Source organism: Cervus canadensis, chromosome 23 (assembly GCF_019320065.1).
Source record: "Cervus canadensis isolate Bull #8, Minnesota chromosome 23, ASM1932006v1, whole genome shotgun sequence".
NCBI classification, from domain to species: domain Eukaryota; kingdom Metazoa; phylum Chordata; class Mammalia; order Artiodactyla; family Cervidae; genus Cervus; species Cervus canadensis.
Genome location: NC_057408.1, coordinates 51,686,483 through 51,709,015, shown reverse-complemented (window position 1 = coordinate 51,709,015; position 22,533 = coordinate 51,686,483). Strand labels below are relative to the sequence as shown.

At 37.1% G+C, this 22,533-nt stretch overlaps 1 protein-coding gene across 2 annotated transcripts in view; it reads right to left on the bottom strand.

The window, feature by feature from the left end:
* Window positions 1-3,005: 3,005 nt before the first annotated feature.
* SMCHD1 (structural maintenance of chromosomes flexible hinge domain containing 1) overlaps window positions 3,006-22,533 on the bottom strand; it is a 120,580-nt gene continuing 101,052 nt past the window's right edge. Inside the window, exons 45-48 of one of the 2 annotated variants that reach the window (XM_043443864.1) lie at window positions 21,634-21,805; window positions 12,654-12,812; window positions 12,257-12,359; window positions 3,006-3,487 (exon numbers count right to left, since the gene is read on the bottom strand). In XM_043443864.1, coding sequence (XP_043299799.1) covers window positions 3,424-3,487; window positions 12,257-12,359; window positions 12,654-12,812; window positions 21,634-21,805 — 498 coding nt within the window. In that variant the 3' untranslated portion in view covers window positions 3,006-3,423. Of the gene's footprint in view, window positions 3,488-4,807; window positions 5,851-12,256; window positions 12,360-12,653; window positions 12,813-21,633; window positions 21,806-22,533 lie in introns of those variants that run through there. The other variant, XM_043443865.1, reaches the window with a different exon arrangement.

The following is a 22,533-nucleotide window of genomic DNA, read 5'->3' as shown; positions in this document are numbered from 1 at the left end:
AAGTCACTTTGGGATAACAGAAGTGTTGCTGGGACTCTCTTCTCTTTCCTTGACCCTGCAATCAGATGTTAAAGGTGTTAGACCCATGAATAGCTGGTTCATTTTTTGAGGGGGATGAAGTTTCTGAGGTTGTTCCTGTGTAGTCACTAAGTCGTGTCTGACTCTGTGACCCCACGGACTGCAGCACGCCAGGCTTCCCTGTCCTTCACTATCTCCTGGCGTTTGATATTTGTTCCTTGATATTTAATATTTGTTCCCGGTGTTTGATATTTAAAGACCCAAGAAGGGCTTCTTCCAGGTTTCTTATTCCTGAAAGCTAGCCAGCCTATATACTTTATCTTCGTTAGATCCATGGACCTCTTCCGTATTTCCTATACAACCTCCATTGTTTCTTGAGAATGCTCTTAAATTTCTCCATGTTGTAAACAAAGCCAGCTCCTTTGTGAAGTGATTAGGAACTATTTGTTTTACATGTTTATCTCCCCTCCTTCCTCCCAAACAAAATCTCAGAGCCAGGATTTTGAAGCTGGGGATGATGGCAAATTTCTGAGTAACACTGTACTCTATGGGCTAAACATGGTAGGGAGGGGACTACCTGAGGTCCTCTTGGCTTACTTCTCCTGGGCTGGAACCACCACCTCGCGGCCCAGAGGAAGGGCTATCAAGGCTACATTATTCTCAGCACGCCACATCTAGGGCGGAGCCTCCATTCTACAAGTGGGGCCTGGGAGGAAGGAGACAGCCCTCGCCACTTGATGACACTGACCTGGGACTTAAGTTTCCAGCAAAACACAGTTGTGGGCACAGTAAGAAAGCACTGAAGTTTTGCTCCTCCTGGCTGGGAGGTAGAGGGACGGGGCGTGAGATTCCTGGCTGCAGCACTCTGGACTGGGGTCTCCACCTTGCTGAGCTGGGAGGTGGGCCAATCAGGTTTGGTTTAAAATACCAGATTCTCAACTTTCCCTGCAGAATTTTCTTATATTTTCTTGATTAAATGTTTCTTCATTTACTAATTCTGTCCTTAGGAGTCATTCTTGGAAGTTTTAGGTTAAGTTTTTAAAAAATATTTATTGCTGTGTTGGGTCTTCCTTGATGCATGAGCACTTTCTCTAGTTGCAGTGATCAGGGGCTGTTTTCTAGTGGCAGTGCCTGGGCTTTTCATTGCGGTGGCTTCTCTTGTTGTGGAGCATGGACTCTAGGGCATTGTGGGTTCAGTAGTTGGGGCTCACAGGCTTAGTTGCTCACTGGCATGTGGAATCTTCCCTGACCAGGGATTGAACTCGTGTCCCTGGCAGGCGGATTCTTAACCCTGAGAACACCAAGCAAGTCCCTAGAGATTTTAAATGGTTACTTTTAATACTTCTCACCAGTTACTGGGGAGCAGGGTCAGCAGAGCTCCTCAGGCTGTCTTAGCAAAAGTTGCACCCTGCACATTTAATTCTTTAATATTGTCATAGAATTCATTTTTCTTTTTTGGTGGCACCATGGCAGCATCTTAGTTCTCGGATTAGGGGTTGAGCCCATGTGCCCCCCCCGCTACCCCGACAGTGGAAGCACAGAGTCCTAATCAATGGATTGCCAGAGGATTCCCCCACATTTAATTCTTAAAAGCATAGGTTTAATTAGGACTGCTGAAAAACTTACATGTACTGATTCAATATTTTCTTCAAAGCCCAAGGTCTTAGAGATCTGTTTCCAACTTAGATCTGATTTTACTTTCCATTGGACTTCAGTCAGTTTAAGTTCCTTCCAAAGAAATGCTGCCTTTTATGTCTCATTGTCTTCGCTTGTAGCATTCTACTTTTCCTTCCCCAAATCACAGCACCCATAAATCCTACAAACCCATCAAGGTCCAGTTCGTGTCACATGCTCCATCATCTCCCTACAATTCACACATGCCTCTAATCAGATGTAGTGATCGTCTGTATAACTGCCTTAACAAAGGGAAGAAAATGACATCCATAGGAAATCTACCAAATGCCAAACTACATTCACCATTCAGTTGTTTCATTTGATTATGAAACCCTACAAAATAGGTATATTGTTGTTCAGTTGCTAAGTCATGTCAGACTCTTCGTAACCCCATGGACTGCAGCACACCAGACATCCCTGTCCCTCCCACCTCTTGGAGTTCACCCAAGTTCATGTCCATTGAAGCAGTGATGCCATCCAACAATCTCATCCTCTGCCGCCCTCTTCTCCTTTTGCCTTTAAACTTGCCTGGCATCAGGGTATGAGTCAGCCATTTGCATCAGGTGGCCAAAATATTTAAGCTTGATTCAGCACCAGTCCTTCCAATGAATATTTAGGATTGATTTCTTTTAGGATTGACTGGCTTGATCTCCTATGCTGTCCAAGGGACTCTCAAGTCTTCTCCAGCACCACAGTTCAAAAGCATCAATTCTTCAGTGCTCAGCCTTCTTTATGGTCCAACTCTTAACATCCATACATGCGTACTGGAAAGACCATAGCTTTGACTAGACAGACCTTTGTCGGCAAAGTGATGCCTTTGCTTTTTAACAAACTGTCTAGGTTTGTCAGGGCTTCCAAGCAGCACACTTCTTTTAATTTCATGGCTGCAGTCACCATCCGCAGTGATTTGGAGCCCAAGAAGAGAAAATCTGTCACTGCTTCCATTTTTTACCTATTTGTCATGAAGTGATGAGACTGGGTGCCATGATCTTAAGTTTTTGAATGTTGAGTTTTAAGCCAGATTTTTCTATCTCATTTTAAAGATGAGAAAACCTGATATAGACAGGTTAAATAATTTGTCCTAGTCTTGAAGCTGGTGAGTTTTAAAGCCTAGATTAGCATAGGCAGAGTTTATACAGTTTCTTTAGCTTGGGGATCAAACATGTATGAAATTACATGTAAATGTTTTACTCAGCATGTGGTAGCTATTATCTTCTTCCATAGGTTGGACACACTGGTTTGCATATAGCAGATATATGTATTTGCTAAATTAATGCATTTATGAATGTTCTGATAAAAACCATTCTGTATTTCAAACTAAAGCCAAGTACTTTTTAATTTTACACTTTGAAACAGCCCAATAATCCTATTTATAAATGTCTTATGAAATTGGTATTTCATTCTAACCAATTGTTCCTGTGCAATTAAGTCATGTCCGATTCTTTGTGACTCCATGGATTGTAGCATGCCAGGCTCCTCTGTCCTTCACATCTATATTCTACTATGAAAACACCAATCAACACATGAACATTTAACACAAATGTAGCCAGAGCTCAATATATTATTATTAAGCACATTGAAAAAAATGATTCTTTTGACTTTTCATTAATATTTGATCCAAGGACCATAGTTGAACTGTCAACAGTTATTCCTTTTTTTCTTGGCTACACTGTGCAGCTTGCAGAATCTCGGTTCCCAACCATGGATCGACTCCAGTGAAAGCCCGGAATCCTAACTACTAGGCCATAAGGGAACTCCCAGCAATTCTTCATCGACGAAATTCACTCTGCAAAAACTATTGAAGAGAAATGTGCAATATGATTAACAAATCAAGGCATATTTCTAGTTTACGAAAACATGGAAGTGTATTTTTTCACTAAATTTGGCATTCACTTATATCGCAGAACTATTGAAATCATAAGAAATGCAAAATATAAGATTCCTCTTTTAAGTATTATCCTGTCATTTCAAGCCCAACATAAAGAAATGGCCTTGTATAGTATAAAAGTGAGCTCCTATTGTTTAATTATTCCTAATAAGAAAATTCAAATATTCATCAGTGGATATCAAATAAATAGGTCAAGTGACATAATTCTTTATTCCCACTAAGAGGAAATAAGACAAATAAGACATTATGTTCCATTTCAACCAAGAATTTTAAAAGTTAAGAATAAGTGACGAGAGACAAGTGAAAAAGATATAAACAAATTCTACTAGTAAGATTTAAATATGGTACTATACAAAGATTTAAATATTTTCTACCTCATGCTATTTGTTACTGGAGTGTAAAGAATCAGAACACTAGGAATTTATATTATCAGACATTATTTTACTTTGAAATTAGGCCTCCTAATATAAAACAATATAACTAATGTCTCTCTATTGCTTGTCCCTTGGAATAGTGATTCTTTTAACACGAATTTGATTTCTCTCTAAAAGGGAATTAATTCTAACTAGTATTTTCAGATACTCAAATTATTGATGAATTCATAGGTGAAATAACTGCCTGCACGGGTCAGATGTGGAGAAACTTCACCTTATATTTAAGATAATTACTTTTTAGACCAAGAGTCCTCCCACAAATTTTAATGCTGCTACTTATCTCTAAATCTAAACATATGCCTGCTAAAATGTAGCAATCTTTTTGAAGTGTTCAAAAGACATGCAAAATAATATTATCTTAAATTAACATCTATAAAAGTAAATTTATAAATATAATTACATAACTATGAAATGATTCCATGAAAATGTTTAGCAGACATTAGATGTACAAAAATGATACAAATTAAAACTTTTTTACTAATAGTATCTGAAAGTTACAGACTAAAAATATTAATAATAACTGTAAGTAACCAAGTCATAACCTCAAAAAGTTGAGAATACTTAGAAGATGAAACTTATCTTTTTGATACTAATATTTAATAACTAATAAGTAGTTAGTTTTACTTAAAAGGAATCTACTCTCTCTTTTAACTAATTCTTAACACTGCCATTTTGCTTCTTTAACAAAACAGTTAAATGCCTTCCAATTATAAAGCGAGGTTAAACATCATAATAATTTACACTAAGGTAATTTTCATGGAACTTTAAATTTTGAAAAAGGAAAACACACCTATTCAACAGGAAGACACAATCTTCTTTATTAACCTCACTGTATATTCAGAAAGGATTAAAAAACACACACATTTGCTGGGCCACAAAACTGTACCAAAAGTATTTCCTTACAAAATAACTTCACAAACCAATAGTCCTGGACTGACACAAAGACATATATCGACATACATTAGCATGAATTAATACACAATTCCAAATATTTTTGCAGCAAATTTCTAGCAGACCTTTATTCCCTTAATGAGGGAGTGTACAACTTCTTTAACTCTTTAAAAATAGTAATAAAAAATTACAAAATAACATAAATGTAGAATTAAGGCTGAGACTATATAATCTAGTATTAATAAAGTCAAACAATGTTTATAAAACTGATGCTGCTGCATATTATATATATATACATATATACACAAGATCAATCTTTAGAAATTTAAAATGCTACCGTCTGTTAAAAGTTAACCCACCAATTTAATATTTTTCCATGTATCTTAAGATGTGAATTCCGAGATACCTGTGCTTTTCTATTTTTATTCTGAATTACAAGTTTCCTCTCATATTTACAATTAAATACCTAACCTCTAGAACTTTCCTTAGACACAACAATTACAGTTGTTAAATAAGTTCACACAAAAGTAATAAAAAGGTCTGCTCTCAAGAAATAGTTCTAGCATATTCGTGATAAACATACTGAAAAACAGTACATACACTTGTCTTCAGGATTAATAAATGCTATGTGCCAGCGGTGCAGTCACTGCTGTAATTGCATATTTTCCTCTGACACATTTGCAAGATAATAACAACCAAAGGGCCCGACAACTGGAATAATTCCAGTAAGCCCACACTGTCCAGTGAGATTGACAAAACTGAATGGTTGCTTCCAGCCCTGTTTGGCTAAACATGGAAATACAAGCCTAGATTCTTGTATCACCCCCAGAAATATGCAACACCCTCTTGGTCTTCTGAAACAGAGCTGCAGAAGGCAGGGCATTCTTAGGCAGACTAATGGCCTCCTCTTCTGTCATCTCTCACACATCAGTTTTGGTTATAATCCTGATTAAAGTGGAAAAAAACACAGTTAAATTCTATATACCAAAGTTCTCCTCCCCTGTAACTCCCTCATCAGACCTCCCTGTAACTCCCTCATCAGACCTGGGTGGTTAAATACGCAGTGGAACTGTGTTCTAGTAATTATAGTAATTCTTGGTATAAACAGACTTAATTAAATCCTTGTATGTAAGCATTTCTTTCACATGTATGCAACAAATAAAAGCTTGACAGAAAAGCAGAAGTTAACATATACAGACGAAGAGATAAATTCTGTGTAGCATAGTTCTTTGGAGTGGTGTATCCTACATCCAAATTTTGCAGATAATTGGTTATTTTCCCCTTTCCTAAAATGAAATTACCATTTAAAAATTTTAACAAAAATTATAATGCTTATTAGAGAAAGGTCACAAAGATAAAGCGAAAACATTCAAAAATACCCATAACTCTATTTACATACAGAGGATGAACATCTTAGTATATATTTATGCAGGTATTTTCTTACTCAGATATATTTTCTTTTTCTTTTTGGGTCGGGGGGGCTGTGCTGGGGTCTTCGTTGCTTTGAGTAGCTTTTTCTCTAGTTGTGGCAAGCGGGGGCTATGTTCTACTTGTGGTACAAGGGCTTCTCATTGAAGTGGCTTCTCTTGCCGCTGAGCACAGATTCTAAGGCGCACAGGCTTCAGCAGTTGTGGCACATGGGCTCAGTAGTTGGGCTCATGGGCTCAGTTGGGGCACAGGCTCAATAATTGTGGCACACAGCCTTAGTGGGATCTTTCCAGAGCGGGGATTGAACCTGTGTCTGCTGCACTGGGCAGGCAGATTCTTTACCACTGAACCACCAAGGAAGACCTATACTTTCTTTTTAAACAATAGTTCCCTGAACTGCCATCTCCAAATAAAAGACATGCAGTTTTGGTAAAGAGCTAATCTGTAATTTTTATGAGCAGAAAATTGATTAGAAAACCGAAGTCTCCACTGAAGAAAATGAGTCTACTGCATAATATATACTGCTAGGTATATTCTGTTGATTCTAAAATCCACATTTTCCCACATGTAACATCTCTGAAATCCACCTTATAATGTCATGAGTTAATCTGCAGTGTTTTCTTTCAGGGCCTCATGGGATAATGATGCTTCTAGTAATTACTGACATCTTACAGTTGATGAAATATGGTATATAATCCCTATAAAAGCCAACAATATATAAATACATAATACACAAACACTAATAATAACATATTAACACATACATTATGTTGCTATTTCCTACTGCTGAATTTGTTTTCCATTGTATGGATGAAATCACTATTTCAATATTAAAGATACTTTCCATTCAAATGCAGTAACATTTTTGATATAGTGTGATTTACAGAGAACAGGTAGAGACGGGATGAGAAAATTACTAATTAAATTTTAATTAAATTTTAAATCAAAATTTAAAGTGATATTAGATTTCCCAAAGATAAGCAGGATATAAACAGGAAGCCACAGGCTAGAATACAGCAAATTTGCAACCTACATCTTCTCATCTGCCACCACAAGGCTTGATGACAACAGCTTTTTTATGTTTGTTTTTTGTGTATGCAAAAAGCTGTACTGACAATATGGATCTCTCTCTGAAAACATTTACACTCTTCCCCCTTTTCTTGTTATTCCACCAATTTGTTATGAATTTTCTTGGTGTTATCTTTTGTCAGTCATTGTACTGGGCCTTCAACAGGCCCCCCTTTCATCCCTGGAAATTCTCTTCCACATGCTGTTTCTTCTTCATTTTCTTCTTTCAAGGATTCCTGATAGTCTGAATTGGTTCTCTACATCTCCCCCTTTCTCTTCACATATTGTTCCCCCTCCTTGTCTGGCTTCTGCTGCTGTCCTTTGAAAGGTTTTAATTTCAGCAATGGGTTCTGTAATCCTGTTCTGGCTATATTTTTCTCTTAATAGCCTCTTGGTTTCACGAATGTAACTCCTTCCACAATCTAATCAGAACTACACAGTTTTTAAAAGAGTTCAGCTGAATCATCTTCCAGGGTTGGTTTTGTTATTTATCTTGTATTTCCCCTCACATGTTGTTGACCCCCCCTCATATGCATGATGACTCTCAGCTGTACAATTACATTTAAGAAAAAGGACTGTGCTGCTGGTCTGGATTTAGTCTACTGTTAATAAAAATAGAACTGTTTTCCCATTAAGGCTGCTCTCTGAGTAGGAATTTTAAGGGATGAGGGAGCAGGGGAGTGGGCAAGAAGGCTTTAAGGGTGTGGCTGGAAAGCCAACTAGCAGGTTGCTAGTTTGTAGATGCTGGCAACAGACAAGCCTCTAGGGTGCCACCAAACTACATCAGAAGCCATGATACCAACTTTTAATTAACTAATTTACATTGTTATCTAACTTCCTGGTGAGAGTGTTAATACCGAGAAACAGGAGAACAGAGCTCTCAAAGCCTGGGGCTGAAAACCTGGCATGGTCTAGACTCTGTTTTCTCTCCTTTTCCATTTCGCTCCCTCCTGTTTTAGGCTGGACTTCTCTGGCTGAGTCCAAGGTTCCACCAGGCAGACTGTGTCCCACTGTCTCTTGATTATTCCCAGAACCTCCTCCTTGATATTCCAGCCTTGTTTCTATTCTGCAATCCCCAGAAAACCTCAATCAAATGTGAAGGCAGAGGAAGACAGATTCAGACATGCAGTGTCTATCCATACAGTTTTCCTAAGAAGTTATAAGAGAATGACAAGGAAGCCAAGAAACAAGGGATTCAACCCAAGAGAGCAGCCAAGGAGGACCCAGAAGACCTACAGGGTTACTAGTAACAGTTACTAAAGCAGGTGGAAGAATACATGATCAAGTTATACAGTGAAAGAAAAAAGAAAGAATATTAGAAACTCCAGAGACATTAACAACATTCAGGAAACAGTCTAAATAAGTACTGGATTAAAATTCAACATGATTTTAAGAACTGATGGTTTAGATTTACTTGACTCTGATGTTCGGAACACTGGTGGCCTAAGTAGGGTCATGACATTAGAATCTTACAGACGGAAATGTAATCCTAGCACACAATTCTGCCTATATCATCATCAGAGCCATAATAATATACGTTGCTTATCACTTAATAACTTTGAAAAAAGCACAGAGGTCTTCATTGATGGTTGCAGGAGAGAACGTAACCAAATAACCACAAGAAAGGGAAATTTCTAAAATAATTCAGAACAATTTAGCCCAGAAGTCATGAGATGGGCAATGCAAGACAGACCTCCACACCAAGGTGCTGGGTGGGCTGCACTGTCTGAAAACTGAAAAAACAAGACTGACATACGTAAATGTGTACCAAACAGGGAGGCAACAACAGAATAACTAAAGCAGTTAAAACCAAGGCTGCCTATGGGAACCAGGATGGTAAGGGTACAGAGGAACAAGATCTCATCACCAGGAGCTCTTTCGATAGCTGTGCTGTCCAGTCTGGTAGCCACGAGCCACGTGTGGCTCCAGAGCACTTGCAATGTGGCTAGTCCTAACAGATTTGCTGTCCTCTGAATTTTGAAGACTTTGTATGAAAGAGAATTTTAAATTTCTCATTAATAATTTCTATACTACTGGCAGTATATTGCAATGACAATACTTTGTATACTGCGTTCAATAAAATATACTATTAAAATTTAATCTCGCTGTTTCTTTTAAAATGGTGCCTAGAAAATGTTAAATTATATGTGTAGTTCACGTTATACAGTATACTAAATACATACATCATTTGATTTATATACATGCATTACTTTAATGAAAATATCATTACTATTACTAAATACCATTACTAACAAACTAAAAAAAGAAACTTTAGCCCATACCACCTCTGAATTGCTACAAAATCTTAATTAACAAGTTCCAGATCAATGGCATCGGTTGTGGTTCTGCGGTGACTCTAAGTCTTAACTGCAGTTAAGTCCATGCAAGAGAGCCTATAACATGGACTTTAGTCTAGAACTGCTTGGCAGGAACTTCCTCACTTGGTCTCTTAAAAAACTGGAAAAATGTTCCCCGCCTACCATAAAATACTTCTTTACCATTTATGGCAAGCCTACAGAAAAGCAGAAGAAATAATAAACTTTTGCCCTTTCTTGTTTTGATTTGCTGTCACTTTTTTGTCTTCTAGTGTTTTAGAATATATCCCAGACATCATATTATTTGTTAAATACCTCTGTACATACTTCTAACTGTATATTTATTTTACTATAAACTCTATGATGCTGCTATACACAAAAATCACAATTCCTCAATATATCTAATATCCAGGTGATTGAAAATTTACCCAAATTTTTTCAAAATTATCGTCTTGAAGATTCAAATCCAGGTCCAAAGAAGCTGTACAATATGCACTTGACGGTTACACCTTTCAGTTACTTTTATTCTATAACCAATGGTTCATCCTTCTCCCTAGGTATCTTTGTTACAGCATGCGTGCTTCTCATCACAGTGGCTTCTGTTCTGGAGCAAGGGTTCTAGGACACACGGGCTTCAGTAGTTGTGCCGCATGGGCTTACCTGCTCTGTGGCACGTACAATCATCCTGGACCAGGGATCGAACCCATGTCCCCTGCACTGGCAGGCCGATTCTTACCCACTGTGCCACCAGGGAAGTCCCTCCCTACATTTCTTTTAATGTCACTGATTTATTAACAAAATCATCATTTACAGTGTCCCATTCTTGACATTCTAGATTTGGCTAATTGCTGCCTGGTGGCATCATTTAACTTGTTCCTAAATTTCCCTTCTTTTCTGTATACTTCTGCAGTTAAATTGAGGGCCCTTCTCCAATTCATGAGAGATTTATGCTCTAACACCTTAAGGTATCTGTTCCATGCAATGAATTAACCTCCTTTTATTTATCGAGAATGCCAGCTCTGTGAACTGTCCCAGGAGTGTCACGGTTTTCTGCAGTGCTCAATTCCTGCACAGAACTCCAGCTGAGAAAGACTGAGTGGAAGCTTCACTAGATTCAGGTTATTTCTTACTGAATCACATAATAGCAAATATCCTGCTTTTTAGTCAATGGGTTCAGGAGTGTCAATCTGATTTTTCCATTAAGTTCCCCCCCTCAATTTTTTATCTAATCATTTGTGTATCCATAGATTATTACTGCCTAAAACCTATTATTTTATTAGGAATGGCAAAAAAGTGATGTTTTCATTTTATAAGACTTCTTATATACTTTATTCTCATATAAACAACTTTATAAAGAATAACTTCTATAAAGAACTTTCTCCAGTTATTTGGTTACTCAGAATGTTCATGTAAGGAAAGAATGAACATGTCTTTTCTATATGAATATTATCAATGTTCACCGTATGGACCTGGTGTCATTTTTTCAAGATACTGTTTCGGGAAGAGGCATACTATGGCTTCTGTCTAGCTCGCCAACCACATCTTAGGGGATCCTCCCTCTTACCCACTATCCTTTAGGCTCACAAGCATCTTTACAGTTCCTCAGACATGCCAGGCGTGTTTTCTCAGAGCTTTCACACCTCTTCTTCCTCTGACTATAAGCCATCCCTACAGAGCTGGATTCCCACCCTTCAGTTCTCTGCTAAAATGCATCTTCCTTGACAGCCAATCATGTTCTCCTATTGTTCTGTATCACTTCATCCTCTGTTCTTCTGTAAAAACTTAACATCATTCTGTACTTTTACATACAGAAAAAGGTTTACTTTTTTGAACTGTCCCTCTTCTGTACAAGATTACAGACCTCCTATGGGGGCAAGAACCATGTCATGTTTATTTACCCAGGAACACAGAGCACAAAATAATCAAACGGTTACAATAAATACAGAATACATAGATGGATAGGGCATGGAATTATACCAATTCTAAATATCATGGTCTCAGTGGAACTCGTCAAAGGTCAGTAGCAGAAACTTACGCAGGTAGAGTCTGAATGAACGTTCGTGATAATGTACAAGAAACCCCAGTACTATGGGCCTTTCTGTGGGATGGCCTTACTAGTATCTAATCTGAAATGGACAATTTTCTTCATTTAGTTAGGCTGCAGATGACTCTGCTGGCTTCTTGGTGAGCTGTGCAAATGGTATGTGATTTTCTAAACCATAAACTATAAGCAACTTTTAAATGAGCAATGTACGAGTGGTTCTGCATAGTCCATACTTGTCAAGTTGCTGAGCCTATAAAGTAGAATGCAATGTGTTTGAAAGTTTTCAAATAATCTGCAAAAAATCATTTTAGAAAATGATTTTTTAGAATATCCTAGGAAGAAATATAAAATAATTCCATCTTATTTTCATTAGCCATCACTCAATTCGGTTAAAATGAAAACAAAATTAATTCTGGTTCAAGGCAGGCAAGTAAACACCCTCATGCTATTTTTAAAGTATGATGAGCCAAGAGCTTTGAGGGCACAGTAGCCTCACCTGTTTTGTCTTGCAGCCTCTCTTCTTATTCTTTTGGGAGGAACTGGACAGTCTGTCATTGGATGAGGCAGTGAATCATTACATTTACGTGTGGGAGTCATTCCTGCAAAGACAGAAAGAAAACAGAGAAAATTAACTTTTAAAAGACCAGAATTATTATAAGCAATGAAAGCAAATACCTCTTAATTTATAGAAGAATTAATAAATAATACTGGGAATGCTTCTTATTACGCCTGCTGAGAGAATAGCTTACAAACATTTGTCAGTTCACCCAGAGGTCGAGAGTGTCTATGATTTAAGTTCTGGGTCATTCACGCTCTTTCTTCGTGGAGCTCAGTTCTCTCTAATCACACACACTATCTTCATGCAGAGAAAGATCTCACAGAAAGTACAGTACCTAGTTTTTGCTCTATCAGTTTGAGATTCTTTTCGTGTTCATCAAGTTCTTGTTTTTTCCTCTTCATGTCAGGAGTGTGAAGGTACTTCAGCTGCCCGTTAAGGTCCTCGTTCACGCTGCCCAACCTGCACACAGCAGCGCGGTACTGCTGAAGAAGATCTACAAAGAAACCAGACATTCGATTAAAACTACTATCATATCAAAGCACTATGTTAGGAAAGAAGAGCCAGCAACACTGGGGTGTTGTGTTACGGTAACACATGGAACTACTTCTAACGTTCACAGTAAACAAATGAAAGAAAAAATCACAGTTTAGACCCTGGCACAAGACTGGTGCTTATTAAATCTTAATTTTCTTCAGCTGCTTGACTTTAATAAATTTATTGTACATATATTAACCTTAAAATACATTTCAATATACATTAGGTGCAGACAACTACTGTTTGACTCCACTTATATGAGGTAACTAGAATGGTCAAATTCAGTCAGAAAGTACACTGAGTAGATGCCAAGGGCTAGTGGATGGAAGAGAGGTTTGGAGGGGAATGGGGACTTAGTGTTCAATGGGGACAGAGTTCCAGTTTAGGAAAGTGAAAAATTCAGGACATGGATGATGGTGAGAGTTGCACAACAACATGAATGTACTCAGTGCCACCGAGCTTTATAGTTTAAATATGGCTGAAATAGTATATTTTATGTGACAGAGGATAAGATGGTTTGACGGCATCATCAGCTTGATAGACAAGAGGCTGATCAAGCTCTGGAAGTTGGTGATACACAGGGAAGCCTGGCGTGCTGCAGTTCATGGGGCTGCAAAGAGTCAGACATGACTGAGCCACTGGACTCAACTGAATGTGACTTTTACAATTAAAAAAAAATCACTCTCTCCATCAGTGTTTACATCCTGTTTGATATTCAGTATTCAATCTAATTCCACAAAAATTTGGGGTGGGGGGAAGAATGCATTAAACATGGCATTATTAGAAAAGTATTGCTTCCAATAGACATGGCCATTTCCTTAAACACAGCTTTCAAACACTCTTGACACTTAGCTTTCAAAAAACTTAACTTTCTTTACTTTGTTTAAAAATACATTGGTCAAGTTTGAGACTATTTATTGCCTGTTTGTATGAATTACTAGACACTATAGGTTAAATACATTGGCTATACTTTAGTCCACGGGCCAAGAATGGTTTATACAGTTTTAAATTATTCCATTCTAAACGGTTATATAAATATGTTCATAACACCCTCAATTTTGTCTCCTGGCTCACAGGCCTAAAATGTTTACTATTTGACCCTTTGAGACTCTAGTCACACAAAAATGTTCAGTATTCATGGGAACGGGCATACAAACACCCGTATGTTTAATAAATATATACAGTGGGTTTACATATGAACCTGTGGAAGAAATCAATTTAGTCAAGAGTACATGATATATGAGATTTTCTATATTTTAAGGGTCAATAACAGTATTTAAAAAAACTATCCAGCTTTCTGGGAATGAGTAAGCACACACACACACCTATGAAAACTTATGAGCATATTCATATATATTTAAAAATGAATTCCATATGTGTAATTCAGTAATGACAAAGTCCTTATGTGTCTTAATTCCTTATGACTTATTGGGAACTCAAAGGTAGCCACTAAAAAAAGAGTCTGGTTTTCTGGTTTGATAGTACTTCTAATTTCATTTTTCTATGTGCATAAAATAGTACTTATTTTCTATGTGAATGAGGTACAAAATGATGTCCAGACCCATATGTCAGGGATGCTGCCTAATTCAGAAGATAATATACAAAAATTTTAAGTCATTAAGGGTTGAATCCTACTTAACTTAGTAAGTCATGAGGTTCTTTTACCTTTTAAATACTCAAGAAACAGTATATTCAAAAGCTTTATATTAATCAACTTGTTATTTATAAAACTGAAAGATGGAGTATTAAATACTTTCTATTAAATGGAACACTAACAGCAAATATTTTATGCCTAAGATGGACAGAAGCAACTTAACTCAATATGCTTTTGCTGTTTTTGTTCAGTTGCTCAGTTGTGTCTGACTCTTTGCAACCCATGGACTGCAGCACATCAGGCTTCCCTGTCCCTTACCATCTCCCGGAGTTTGCTCAAACTCATGTCCATTGAGTAGGTGATGCCATCCAACCATCTCATCCTCTGTCGTCCCCTTCTCCTCCTCCCCTCCAATCTTTCCCAGCGTCAGGGTCTTTCCCATCAGTCAGCTCTTCACATGAGATGGCCAAAGTACTGGAGCTTCAGCTTCAGCATCAGTCCTTCCAATTAACATTCAGGACTGATTTCCTTTAGGATGGACTGGTTGGATCTCCGTGCAGTCCAAGAGACTCTCAAGAGTCTTCTCCAACACCACATTTCAAAAGCATCAGTTCTTCAGCACCCTGCCTTCTTTATGGCCCAATTCTCACATCCATACATGACCACTGGAAAAACCATAGCTTTGACTAGATGGACCTTTGTTGGCAAAGTGATGAGTCTGCTTTTTAATATGCTGCCTAGGTTTTTCATAGCTTTTCTTCCAAGGAGCAAGCATCTTTTAATTTCATGGCTGCAGTCACCATCTGCCGTGATTTTGGAGCCCCCAAAAATAAAGTCTGTCACTGTTTCCATTGTTTCCCCATCTATTTGCCATGAAATGATGGGACTGGATGCCATGATCTTCGTTTTTTGAAATGTTGAGTTACTAACCCAGCTTTTTCAATCTCCTCTTTCACTTTCTTCAAGAGGTTCTTCAGTTCCTCTTCACTTTCTGCCATTAGGGTGGTGTCATCTGCGTATCTGAGGTTACTGATATTTCTCCCGGGAATCTTGATTCCAGCTTGTGCTTCATCCAGCCTGGCATTTTGCATGATGTACTCTGCATATAGGTTAAATAAGCAGGGTGACAATACATAGCCTTGATGTACTTCTTTCCCAATTTTAAACAGTCTGTTGTTGCATGTCCGGCTCTAAGTGCTGCTTCTTGACCTGCATACAGGTTTCGCAGGAGGCAGGTAAGGTGGTCTGGTATTCTTATCTCTTTAAGATTTTTCCACTGTTTATTATGATCAACACAGACAAAGGCTTTAGAGGAGTCAATGAAACAGATGTTTTTCTGGAATTCCCTTGCTTTTTCTATGATCTAGCAGATGTTGGCAATTTGATCTCTGGTTCCTCTGCCTTTTCTAAATCCAGCTTGTACATTTGGAAGTTCTTGGTTCAGGTACTATTGAAGCTCAGCTGGGAGTATTTTGAGCTAATATGCCTTAGCAATTCCCAACTTTTTGCTATGAAATGGAATTCCTATTTACCATGGTGTTTATAAAAAAGTCTTTTTTAATTCATTTAATAAAATTTCACCAAAGAGAATAACCAAAAATTCATATTTAATTCTGTTTATAAATGATTTTAGAGCTCATACATTATATGTTGTTTGAAAATTTTAATTATATAGGAAAAAACTAATGATGCTTTACTATGAAAATAGTGAAAAAATATTTTAAAATATAAAATTAGTTTATATGAAAGGAAAAAAGCTCAAATTACAATGTGTTCATTTCTATACGCTATTTATTAACAAAGATATATAGATTATTTCAATGTATCCAGGGGAAAAAACAACACTACGAAAAATAATGCAAAATAGTTGAAAATACCTATATCTGAAGAGCTGTTACTAGACAAGTATTTGGGGTTGCTAAGAAAGCAGATTCAGAAAACTAAGATCATGGCATCCAGTCCCATCACTTCATGGCAAATAGAGGGGGAAACAGTGGACACAGTGGCTGACTTTATTTTTCTGGGTTCCAAAATCACTGCAGATGGTGATTGCAGCCATGAAATTAAGACACTTACTCCTTGGAAGGAAAGTTATGACCAATCTAGACAACATATTAAAAAGCAGAGACATTACTTTGTCAACAAAGGTCCGTTTAGTCAAGGCTATGGTTTTTCCAGTGGTCATGTATGGATGTGAGAGTTGGACTATAAAGAAAGCTGACTGCCAAAGAATTGATGTTCTTGTACTGTGGTGTTGGAGAAGACTCTTGAGAGTCCCTTGGACTGCAAGGAAATCCAACCAGTCCATCCTAAAGGAGATCAGTCCTGGGTGTTCACTGGTAGGCCTGATTTTGAAGCTGAAGCTCCAATACTTTGGCCACCTGATGTGAAGAGCTGACTCATTTGAAAAGACCCTGATGCTGGGAAAGATTGAGGGCAGGAGGAGAAGGGGATGATAGAGGATGAGATGGCTGGATGGCATCACCAACTCAATGGACATGGGTTTGGGTGGACTCCAGGAGTTGGTGATGGACAGGGAGGCCTGGCGTGCTGCGGTTCAGGGGTCGCAAAGAGGCGGACATGACTGAGTGACTGAACTGAAGAAGGCAGAAGCAATCTTCTCACCACTGGAGGATGCAAGCAGTGAGACAGGTAAGTAGATTTTATTCAGTAGCATTTAGTTCTCTTCAAACTTTCTGTTCTGCATTGGCAAAAAAATGATAAATACTTGTAAACTGGGTAAAAAAAATTGGTAAAAAAATTTACTAGAACTTCTGCTCTGATCTGTTCCAAAAGCATTCAGCAGGGGAGAACAGGAAGGAGGCAAGTTGACAGAGGGGTGGGTGTAGATGAAACAGGAGCGGCTAGTAGACAGGTCCACAGGCATTCAATCTGCTCAATTTCCAGTTAAGTATAAAACAAAACAGAACAAAATATCTTTGTCCTGAAAACCACAAACCTTCAATAATCTTAGTTGCTACCTCTTAAAAATATTAAGAATATAAAAAAATTAAGAATAGTTTTACTTAAAACAACAAAAAACCCAATAAATGGATGGAGAAGTTAAATATTAGAATTAACAAATTAAGCATGACATAATAAAGCATAAATAATGTCTAGGCTGGCCAGGTGCATATTATGTATTTGGAGTATATGAAAGTGTTAATGAGACTGATGATGTCACAATTATAAACTACACATTGATTACTTATTGGAAATTTTAAAATGCTTTTTCTTAAATCTTCAGTTGCTACTAACAACTCTCCTTTCTTAATTATATCCTGGCTTCTACAATGTTTAGAGTTATTTTGTTTTAATATTTTAAAAAAGTTATTTCTACTTATATGATCTCTACAGAAAACTCGGGCTAATACAGAAAAGAGAGAGATTGGGAAAAAACTGATAGGTCTACCACCTCACTTTTTTGTTTTCATCCCACATGCCTGCAGGTTTAATTTTTAACATGTGTGATTTTTGTAATTATATTTTCTATGTACTTTCCAAATGAAATTTTAATAGACATCTCTCATAAATTCAATTAAAGCATTTAACATTTCTTATGTTTTCCTTGAAAAACAAGGCTATACTATCTATCTGAGAAAGGAAAAAAAAGTCCTGTTTTTATTTAGAACTGTTTACTCAGGCTTCTTTCTTATAAGATCAATTATTGGTTCAAAGAAAATGAGTATTAAAAACAATTAGTTAAAAAAAAACAACCAACACCTACTGGTAACATTTTGTGATTATAAAAGTGACACACACTGAGGCAGATCTGGAAATATACAGAAAAGGGTAATGGAGAAGTAAATTATCTCAATTATACAGGAAAAAAGTATAGGAAAAAAATGTTTTCTTTCTACTCTCTTGTGTCACTGGACAAATGAACGCATACACTATCCTGAACTTGGGAAAGTTATCTCACCTTTTAAAGACTCAAATTCCTCATTTGTAAAATGAGGAGAACAGTAGTAAATGAAATTCAAGTGATAAGCTTACTAACAATATGTGGGACATAATAAGCCCTCCAAAAGTAACTATTATTATTCCCTTGAAAATTGCTTATTCATGTCATCCATTTTTCTGTTAGTCTTTGTCCTTTCTCTTGCTTTTTAAAGGCTGCTTTTAATAAGACTTCCTACAACACCTTTGTCTACCATATATGCAATTTCCCCCTAGTTTGTCATTTGCCCTTCTATTTTCTTCAAGGAGCTTTAAAATCATGTAAACTTAAAAAAAAAAACTATAAAATGTTTTCTTTTCTCACATCTGCCAGTACTTGTATGTCAAGAAGCCCATTTCTCCAAGGTAGGTGCTTCCATTTTAGATCGGCTGGTCAGAGAAGTCCACGAAGGTGTGACATTACACAACAGGAAAGAAAAGAAGCCAGCCATGCACAGGTCTGGGACAGAACCACTGTAGATAAAGGGAACAATAAAGCGTTCCTTTCAAGATTAAGCTTTCTATTTCCGCCCCACTGTGCTAAGAACTTCCTGAATACAGCTGAAGAGTGGTCACAGAAGTTTTCTTTGCCTGTGCCATTTTTGGAAACACTTTTGCTATCAGTTTCATAATACAGCCTGAGTGATCTCCATATTTATCTATATTCTGAAACAAATTATATTTGACATTCACTCATGAAAAACCTATAGGATGGAGTTAGCTTTCTGAATACATCCTCAGGCAATGGCCTATATAAGTTTTCTGCCTTATTTAAATCAATTTTGTTCATTTGATTTGCAATTTTCCGGCATGTAGTCCATTTTATTTGGACATACTAAATGTATTTATAATATTATAGAAAACTAAGAAATTTCTGTCTGAATGTATTCTTGGAGCCATTACTTTTTGTATTTATTTTGCCCAAAGACCACCTTCAGGAATTATATATTATTCGATAGAAAGGTTTTCTTTTTTCCCCAATTCATTTGGCTGTACTTGTTTCTTGAGATGTATTTTTTTCCTCCTCTCATTTGAGTTGAATCCTTAAACTTGTTTTTCTCCTTTAATAATAAAAGCATTAAACCTATGGATTTATGTTTGATCTTGGTTTTCATGCCTCCTACATATAATGTGTAACATTGTTCTCTTTAATAGTTAAAACTTTTTTGACAAAATAGTTGTTTCTAAATATCTACTATTTGAGCTTACTTTGGGAGGAAAGGAATAAGTTATTTTTAGTTCTGTTACATTATATTAAAAATAAATCATTAAGTAAATTTTGCTTTTTATAATTTGTAGTCTCACTGTGGCTGAGTAGCAATTTGATCAACTGAATTTATGACCATTTTTTGTGATGTATTCTATAAATACCTAAGGTACTGATATTACAACTTATTAGGTAGAAAATGTTTTTTTTTTTTGACTAAGGACCTGTCATGGATTAATGGTTTCTCATAATAAGGTTTATCTTTGTACAATCAGCAGTTTTACGAATTTTGATTTTATAATTTACTGCATCAAGTTCGTTAACTTTTGGGCCTCTAGTATCAAATATATCTGATATAAAAATGAATTCATCTTTGTGCTTTTAGTGCCATTGCCTTGACACTAATACTGCTACTTGTGATTTCCTCTAGTCAAGTTTTACATTACATCTTTGTAAATCCCCCATAAAGGCTGTGACAGAAGCATTCTCCGAGAGCCTGTCTTCTGCGTCCTGACCACCCCAGTGTCTTCCACGTGGCCCTGAGTGGCAGGTGGCGCCTCCCGTCCTAGGACCTGTGACTACACTGACTTTGTCTGTCTGAGCCTCTCCCATGTTTCCTCTTGCAACTGCACCTCTCTCATGAAGAATACAAAACAGCCTTCTTCCTAGCATCTTTCTCAGTTACTATCCTAAATACAGTTGGGGGTTGAAGTAATAACCCCAAGCGAGATACTACCCAAATTCCTCAGCAGTATAACAATAAAGAAATAAACTGTGGTGTATTTACACAATGGGATACTATCCTGCAATTAAAATGAACTACAACTACACACACACACAACACAGGGCTGAACAAAGCCAGACACACAAAAATCCATCACTTGTATAATTCCATGTAGATATAAGTACAAAAATGGGAAAAACTAATTAAGCTCTTTTAAGTCAAAAAAATTGTTATCCTTTTGAGAGGGATAGGGCTATGATTGGAAGAGGCCTGGAGGCCTTCTGTGGGGCTGATAACTTTCTGTTTCTTAATACAGAAGCAATGTTCATTTTGTGAAAAATGTGTATGCTTTGAAATGTGCACTTTTCTCTATGTATACTATACTTAAAAAACCCACAAAATGTGTATATTCATACCACAGAATATTATTCAGTCTTAAAAAGAAATTCTGACACACACCATGACACACACAGTTAATTACAACACTGACGTGCCTGGAGGACGTGACGCTGAGTGACGTCAGCCAGTCGCAAAGGGACACTCTGATCCGCACACACAGAGGTGCCTGGAGGAGTCAAATTCACAGAGACAGAAACCTGTGTGGCGTGCAGGTGATGAGAGGGGAGGCAGGGAGTTGCTGCTTAATGGGTATGGAGCTTCAGTTTTATAAAATGAAAAGGTTTCTGAAGACTGGTTGCACAAGAGTGTGAATGCATTTACCACTAGTGAGCTACCCATTTAAAAATAATTAAGATGATAAACTTTGTTACAGTTTAACTACAATTTACTATCTTAAGTTAGCAACAAACTACTTTTTGCTGGGAAAGTAGATATCCAAGCATATCAGAACTATATAAAGTTAAGAGCAAACAGCTCTTAGGTGATGGCCCATTTGGGACCCTCCTGTAAAGTAAAAGCACTTCAGAACAGACATACAGACAATTGTATCAGCTGACTAGAAACAAGGAGACACAGCCTGCAGAAGGGAGGTCGCATGTCACGTACACCAGAAAGATGAATCTAGATAGTTAACAACTTTGATATAAAATGAAGTATTATGGTTTGATGAGATACTAGTTTATTCAACAAGGAAATCTTTCCTTTATTTCCAGATAAGAATGAGAACAGGAGGGAAAACCTACTTCCTATATATGTATTTCAAAACTATTTACTGTTAGAAAGCTAGAAGTACTGGATAAAAACATCTTATTTGTATGTGTTACTGGTTAAGTTTCAATGTTAGAGTCTCAATAAATAAGGTCCAAATAAAGGGTTAAAATCAAATGAGAAATTATTAAGTACTTAATTTAACCTACCTATTTGCTCCCCTATGATCAGGCACTGTTTTGGTACTGGAGCTCCAAACACCATTCCCCGGAGTTTATCCATTGGAGGAGCTTTATTCTGAAGGCCCCCAAACTTCCCATTACTTCGAATGCGATCTCCATCTCTGGTCAGCAGTGTAGGACAGTGTGTAATTTTAACAACCTATTGTAAGTAAATGGATATAATTAGTGAGTCTATAAAATTTAACTGCTCTAAGAAAGGATAAATCATTTAAGGGTTCTGAGATAAGAAATGACAATGATCATGGTACTATTTTTGCAAAATTAATTAGCTAGTGATGTGTAAGATGACTGCGGGGGAAAACGAGAGGCAGAGAGATGAATTAGACTACCTCACAAGTGTTACCTAAACTAGAACAGAGAAAACACAAACAGAAAAAGTGAAATTGAGACTGATGGCTTGATTAATAAGAGGAAGGAAGAGAGACGGACAAGCCAGAGACTTGTGTGTGTCTAGAAACCCAAAGCAGTATCTGGGCTGTATTACTTAGTTTAGATTCCTTCTGTTAGACGTAAGTTTTCCAGATGACCAAAGGGTAGCAAAAAGAATATTGTATTAGACTGAAGAAAATACAAACTGAAGAGCAAAGGGATGAATCTTCAGAGGATGTCAGCTGTAGGAAGAAAAAGAGCCAGTGATCTGAGAGCTGGGGGAACTAGAATTACGTAGTAAAACCTAAGACATGGAAAGGGAAGTAGAAAGTGTTAGTCGAGAATTAAATTTTTCAGAGAAGCTAGGGAATAAAAGAGAAACATTAGATTTAGTATTTCATGATCTTCAGGAATATGCTTTCAAAAAAAAAGTCTAGGAGATATATACAAAAAATGTTCAAATTCACTGGTAACCCTGGAAGTGAAACTGAAATAACT